Consider the following 7,442-nt stretch of genomic DNA (forward strand, 5'->3'; position numbering starts at 1 on the left):
ATTTGTTGTTGTTATCTATTTTTTTTTTATATTATTAAATTAATTGAGACATAATTTGATTAACAAACCCCCCCCCCCCCAATTTTTTTTAGGTTAAAAAAAAAGTTTGTTCCGAGATGAATATAATATATATCTAAACATCTTAACGACTAAGAGTAGAATATAAATATAGTAGATACACATGAGTCATAGACACCCGTTGCCTTCCATTATAATTTAGATTCAAACCCCAAGTCGGCATCTTAGGCAAACCCAATTAAGCAAAAATCTGAAGGCAAAATCATCAACAGATAGGAGGTATATTTCTTTCCTTCTAAACTCCAGCCAGCCAGCCAACACCAACCATTTGCTCTCACTCCTTCCATTAGTAGACACGTGCTTGTGTTGCTGTAAGCAAGTAAATTATGGCAGTAAAATTAAGACAGGTAGAGTAGAGTAGAGTACAGTAGTAGGCAACCATTTGTCTGGTTGCAGAGGCCAGGAGGTGATCGTCATCAACAAGGTTACTATAAATCATCAAAACCACTCTCAATCATTGCCGTTTCCTTTGCCTTACCCTGCCTTTTCAGTCATCTCAAAAGCCGATTCTAAAGCAATAATTTCCAGCCTTTCTTGCTTATCTCTCTGCCTCTCTCAGTCCCCATATTTAAAAAGTCTTGCTCAAGTATATCCTCTCTCTCCTTCTAATCATTGTTATTATTTTAATTGTCATTATTTATCCATTGTGTAAGATATGTTTTCTATGTTGAATTTGCTTTGAAACTCGTCTTTGACTTTTTTACGTTTTTTTTTGGTCTCTCTGAAGCTAAAAGCTTCCTTCTATTTATTACCACAAGAGGCCTTTTCTTTCCTTCTTTCCAGTATAATTCTTGGGCTTTTGTTTTTGGAAAAGGTCCTATCTTTGCTTTTTAATGTGTTAGTTGTTGTACAATTTGATTTGGGTTTTTGTTTTTGGAGGTGGGAATTTGTAAAGTTGGCAAGAACTTTGAGTTCTCTTGAGTTTCTTTAACTTCAGCTACAGTTTCTTATTTTTAACATGGTGTTTCAGAGGAAGATTCTGTTTAGTTGTTTTAAACTCATTTTTTATTTGTTAATTATAAACTATAAAGTATTTATTTAGTTGCTTTTATAAGCAGTCTTTGATTGACTACTGAGATGTTTCTGGTCTAAATTCCACTTACGTGGGCATTTTGGTGGCTCTGGTTGCAATTGGATTTGAGGTTAATTCACTAAATCTTGATTTGATTGCGTTTTCAGTATCTGTCTTAATTGGTGAAGACATTTTTAAGTTCTTTGTTTTCCCAGTTCAAGATTTTCAACTTAGATACTTGTTTTTTGTCGTTTTGTTTCACCTCCTCCTGGTTTTGTTTCTGGTTATGTTTTGGCAACCTGATCTATTCACTGTACTGATAAAATGGCAACTTGGCAGGGTGTTTTCTAGCTTCTCATTGGTTATTATTACTTTGGATTAGTTTGTTTGCTTTCTCATTAGGTTGTTGATGTAGATCTTTTCTGCATAGTATGGCTTTTGTTTTTTTCTATCATGCTGTAAGTTCCTTGTGTTCACGTTTTATGGCATTTTTAGTCTTTGTTGTTTCTTTGTATTGGTTGATTTGCTATATTAATTGAGCTATACTTTATGGAAAGGTTTTTGATTGTTGTAATCTCCAGAATATGTAATGCAAACCTTAAAATCATCCAGAACCAGCCAAGTTTTGACCATTTCTTCACAATTGGGGATATGCTCAACAGATCCCATGTTTATTGAACTTTATTGCTGTATTGGTCTGGCACTTACACTTTCTTATGCATTTCAGGAAGAGTTAGAAGTTTGCATAACTGAAAGAATAAGAGTGTTGAACCCATAAACAAAGCATGAGTCAACCTAAAATCAAGCGTAGAGTGGGTAAATATGAAGTGGGAAGGACAATTGGTGAAGGAACGTTTGCAAAAGTAAAGTTTGCGAGGAATTCTGAGACAGGGGAACCTGTGGCCCTGAAGATCCTTGATAAAGAGAAGGTTCTCAAACACAAGATGGCTGAACAGGTCTGGTTAGTCAATTCTTTTTATGACAAATTGTTTGTTTCTCACTGCTTTACATGTCTCAAGAGAAACTGATACTATATGCATTATCTATGTTTGTTTTTCAATTGCTTTCTCGTACACTTCTGGAAGATTCTGGCCCTTTTTTCCCTTTTGGATCCTATAGACTTCTTTTATTTTATATATATGCTACCACCAGAAAAGGTGTTCCAATATTGTCCCAGAATTCTAAAATTGCCGTTGTTCTGACAGATCAAGCGGGAGATTGAGACAATGAAGCTTATCAAGCATCCAAATGTTGTTCGATTATATGAGGTCCCTCTCTTAGTCTTCAGCATTTATTACAAGCTATATGCTGCATGCTTATCCTTAAAATTAGTCTTCCCTTGCATCCTTCTCTACCAAATGGGAGCTATATGCTTTATGCTTATCCTTATAATTAGTCTTCCTTTGCATCCTTCTCTACCAAATGGGAGCAACATCAGATTTTCTGGTTCTGTTCTTACATGTTTTTGGCCAAGACTATGAACAGTAATTTTGTTCAGTATCCAGTTGTCCCATTTTTTCCATATGAGTTTAAGTTCTAGCATTAGTGTAAAGAGTGAAGGATTGTCTTGTATAGAAATAGTGACGGAATCAAGCATGCTTGTAAAAGTTACCTTAACTGACATTTGATTTCTAAATAATTGTTAGGTTTGACCTTGTGATCTTTTTGCCTATTTTAGCCTCGAACTAAACTTTATTTCAAAGAGTCAGTAGCTATCTTAATTGTGTTATGTAAAGCAGTATTTTGATATAAATCTTCCTCTAAGCTTTAGCAGAAAACAAATGTTGATTTTCAGGTGATGGGAAGTAAGACAAAGATATTTATTGTTTTGGAGTTTGTCACCGGGGGAGAGCTTTTTGACAAAATTGTAAGTTTTGTATTGTTATCAAACCTTTTTTTTTCCACTAGTTTATGCTCCACCAGTTTTACTGGCTCAATATCCTTGGTAGAGTTATGGGAATTATATGTTGGATGCTATTACAAGTACTAGAAATTTGTTGTACACCTGTTAAGGCTTATCTCCTTATCATTGACAATTACAATCTTAGTTGTAATCATATTTGCATTTGTTTTTGTTTATAATAATGCAATCTTGTGTTGATTGGAACCAAAACATTAAAAGGACTGGAAGTTTCTTTTGACTCTTTATTTTCATACCAATTACGGAGCATTTCTTTGCATGTATAATTTTTTTGTTTTAATTCTACGAAGGTAAACCATGGACGGATGAGAGAAGATGAAGCTCGGAGATATTTCCAGCAGCTTATCAATGTAGTGGACTATTGCCACAGCAGGGGTGTTTTTCACAGAGACCTTAAGGTACCCAGAACTTTAATCACCTTGTAACATGTAAATAGGTTGTTTATGTATATATTTTGTTCATCATGACCTTCATTGTTCTTTTGCTTTTTTATTGGGTTTTGCAGCCAGAAAATTTGTTGTTGGATGCTTATGGGAACCTCAAAGTTTCAGATTTTGGGTTGAGCGCGCTGTCCCAACAAGTCAGGGTAATTACCATCAATTCTTCATCTCATTTGAAGTCTTCTTATAGACATCATTCTGCCAACCAAGTCCCTATTATGGATATTATCAATTTGATTGGTTCAAAATAACGACCTTCATTAAAGCAGGCTGGGATGTACTGAAGCTTATGAATAAGGAAAGAGGCCTATGCTATACTTATTCTCAAATACAAGCTTTGCCATTAAAAATAAGCCTGGCAGAAATTAATCCTGTTTAAGGCTACTGATAAGAACTATTTCCTTACAGTTACTTTTTTTTTCATGGAAATAATATTTTTGTTGTTTTTTAAAGTCTCTTCTGTGACTATTGCAAGGAGAGCAATTTTTTTTACTAACCGGTTTTTTTGGCAGGATGATGGCCTGCTTCATACAACTTGTGGAACTCCAAATTATGTCGCTCCTGAGGTTTGGATGACGGTTTATAAGCTACAGTTCTTGATCATATATGTTTGCCTTTTAAGCCTTAGGCACATTTATACCTCTAATTATTTTCTGTGTTGCTGTTCAGGTTCTTAATGATAGAGGTTACGATGGGACTACTGCAGATTTGTGGTCATGTGGAGTGATACTTTTTGTATTGCTAGCAGGGTATTTGCCTTTCGATGATTCAAATGTTATGAACCTGTATAAAAAAGTGAGCATTTTACAAATTGATAGAACTGTTCTCCCCCTTGCCTGTACCATCTGGTTTTCACTTTACTTCTGCCAAATACAGATCTCAGCAGCTGAATTTACTTGCCCCCCTTGGCTCTCTTTTGGTGCCATGAAATTGATAACTCGAATTTTGGATCCCAACCCTATGACTGTGAGTTGTTATGCTTTATTAACATTCCTTGCTTGAGCTTCTGATTATAATACATTTCCTGCATCTTAGAATGGAGGAAAAAAGAAAGGATTTCTACATTAACTAGTGGTTGACAACTCTTCTTTTCAAAAAGTAAGAGAGAATTCTACCAAAATTTCTCTTCTTAGATGCTACCAAAATTTCATCAAATGAGTCAGAAATTTATATATGATGAATCACTGCAAAGAACGCCATGTGCATTTTAAGTTATGTTTATTCTTTTCATCATAATTGGCACAAGGAATAGCTGCTCTGATCCCAATGCTGCCATAACACTGTTGTTGGACAAATAGAGCCTATCCAGTTATCATGCTAATTTGTTGCATCAATACTTTAAATAGAACTTTATGTAAAAGCTTCCCAGAGTCTAGCATGTGAATGTTGCATAACTGAGATTAAATCTTCTAGAGATTTGATCAGGTAGCAAGGTTGGAACACTGAAAGGTTGTTACTGCAGTGGATATCATTAGGATGCCTGGACAACTTCTCTAATCTGCAAGTGATGTGTAAAAAATGTCATGATGTTTGCATTACCTAGGTCAGATATTGCTCCTGATTCTTTGTGTACTGCTTATGCAGTGGCCGCATCATACATATGCTGTTAGACCTTCTTTTTTTTTTTAAGTATGTTCCAAGAAGTCTGGGATTTTAAGTACTTTATATTGGCCTCAATGCATGGAAATATTAACATTACTCACAACTTCATATTGTTTTATAATTTTTCTCAATTTACTATTTGTTTTTATGGCAGCGCATCACCATACCTGAAATCCTGGTAGATGAATGGTTTAAGAAAGGTTATAAGCCTCCTGTGTTTGAAGAGAAAGAGGACACCAACTTGGATGATGTTGAAGCTGTTTTTAAGGACTCAGAAGTGAGTTTAAGACGAGCTTTTTATACTTGAACTAGCAAAAAAAAAGAGTAGTACACCGTTTGAAGGAAGTGTTAACAATTTCTTGCGCTTCTTGACAATATTGTTTATTAAATCTTACTGCTGTCCTTGCAACAGGAACACCATGTAACAGAGAAGAAGGAAGAGGAGCAACCAACAGCTATGAATGCATTTGAGTTAATTTCTATGTCTAAAGGACTAAATCTTGGGAATTTGTTTGATGGAGAACAGGTTTGTTTGTTGAAAGGCCTTTCTTTTATGTACCTTTAAAACCTGATTTATTGTATTCCAGTTGATGATGCATGTTTTAATGCAAGTACATTAAACATCAGCTTCCTGCTTCTGTGGAAATAAGAGATGATGGTGACATATTGTCACATTCTTATGCGGATATGGTCTGGTAGTCGGGGGAGTATGTCTGTTTCTTTGGTGTTGTGTCTGCATGCTTATGCAGCTGTATGCCTTCCTTGTTTCCCTTGTCATTTAAATATTTCAGAGATACATCAACTTACCAATCATCGATATGTATGATAAATGTTATCACCTATGAAGGGATTAATCAATGTTTCAGAGTATGAACCAATCCAGGATCTCTTACTGCAATGAGACTCTAGTATTGTCCATGTGTTTATCCATTCAAGGCGTAAACAAGAAAATGGATCATTAATTATTTTTTGAAGTTCCTTCCAGACAATTAGAGATATCCAGCTTTGTCAATTACAGTGAGAGATTATTATAGACTGTGAAATTAGAAGCCTCTGTTATGGAAGCAGTATTATTCTGCACTATCAACAAAGTAGCATTGGCTACCTAACAGCATCTGAGTTGTTTAAATGAGGATTTCTTTTGTAGGTGATAGGCCATATGATAGGTTTATAATGTCAATTTTTTTGCAATTCCGTTAAATATTGGAGCTCGTAAGTTTGTGATTATATGTCTTGCAGCAGGAATTTAAGAGGGAAACGAGGTTCACGTCTAGATGCCCTGCCAATGAAATAATTCACAAGATCGAAGAAGCTGCCAAGCCCCTTGGTTTTGATGTCCACAAGAAAAATTACAAGGTAACAAATGCATAAAGTATTCATTATTCGTTTGACAAAAATTAAAAAGGTCTGAGGTAATGCTTAAGGCTATCGTTGTCTTTCTCAGATGAGGCTTGAGAATGTGAAGGCTGGGAGAAAGGGAAACCTGAATGTTGCTACCGAGGTCTGCGACTAACTACTGATTAAACTTACTAATGCTGCCAAAGTCAAGTCCATAGTCATTTTGTGGTATTAATTCACAGTTTCATACATTTCAATCAGATATTTCAAGTGGCACCTTCCCTTCATATGGTTGAAGTGCGTAAAGCAAAGGGAGACACTTTGGAGTTCCATAAGGTATAGTTTCCCTCTCTTCCTTTTCATTTAATTCATCCATTTGCATTTTGCTCTCGTTAAACAAAATGCTACCCAACAACCAATAGATGCATGCATGATTTGTCATTTTAATTATATATTGACAATGTCTTGGATGATTATCCTGAGCTAGTACTTAACCAGAACATCTACAGTTTTTCCTCTCTTTCAAGTTAGAAACGATTTATATTTCCGTCTTTCTTGTTCCTTGTCTTCTGCAGTTCTATAAAAACCTTTCAACGTGCCTTGATGATGTTGTCTGGAAAACTGAGGAGGACATGCAAGAAACGAAGTAAAAGTTGTGCCAATTTTGAAGTGTACAAGTACATCCGTTATCGGCACCGATGCAAATGTGCTATATGTGCCCTACATCTTTGTTCCTTTAGTTTTTTCTTCATCCCTTTCCCTGGAAATATTTTCTCATTCCCATAGAATTAGGCGGACATGGCTTCTCCATTTGTTTTCCTTGTTATTAATGTTGGGAAACATGGATGCTTCTCATAGTCCTGTTTGTTTTTCTTATTTTCATGGGGTGGTTTGTTTTCCTCTTCGATAGGAAGATTTCAAATTGATGAAAGTACTGTAATTCCTGTTGCTCCTTTTTCTCGGAAACTTTTCTCAGAAGAAGACTGTGTTTACTGTTGTTTCCTTTCTCCATGTTTTCTGATGTTCTTAGTACAACTCTTTCCCTTCCAAA

General features: G+C 35.4%; 1 protein-coding gene across 7 annotated transcripts; it reads left to right on the forward strand.

Annotated features, from left to right (window-relative positions):
* Positions 1–276: 276 nt before the first annotated feature.
* On the forward strand, positions 277–7,442 carry LOC133668051 (CBL-interacting protein kinase 32). Of its 7 annotated transcripts, none has more exons than XM_062087823.1 (15): positions 277–297; positions 1,818–2,046; positions 2,296–2,358; positions 2,886–2,957; positions 3,302–3,409; positions 3,517–3,597; positions 3,964–4,017; positions 4,121–4,246; positions 4,328–4,417; positions 5,208–5,330; positions 5,466–5,579; positions 6,293–6,409; positions 6,498–6,554; positions 6,653–6,727; positions 6,967–7,442. In XM_062087823.1, the coding sequence occupies exons 2-15, from the start codon at positions 1,876–1,878 to the stop codon at positions 7,039–7,041; spliced, it is 1,326 nt and encodes a 441-aa protein (XP_061943807.1). In that variant the 5' UTR covers positions 277–297; positions 1,818–1,875; the 3' UTR covers positions 7,042–7,442. The 7 variants fall into 7 exon arrangements, with proteins under 7 accessions (XP_061943807.1, XP_061943794.1, XP_061943786.1 ...); XM_062087810.1 differs by lacking the exon at positions 277–297 and adding an exon at positions 370–664; XM_062087802.1 differs by lacking the exon at positions 277–297 and adding an exon at positions 737–892.

This window comes from Populus nigra, chromosome 1 (assembly GCF_951802175.1).
Source record: "Populus nigra chromosome 1, ddPopNigr1.1, whole genome shotgun sequence".
Lineage (NCBI taxonomy): Eukaryota > Viridiplantae > Streptophyta > Magnoliopsida > Malpighiales > Salicaceae > Populus > Populus nigra.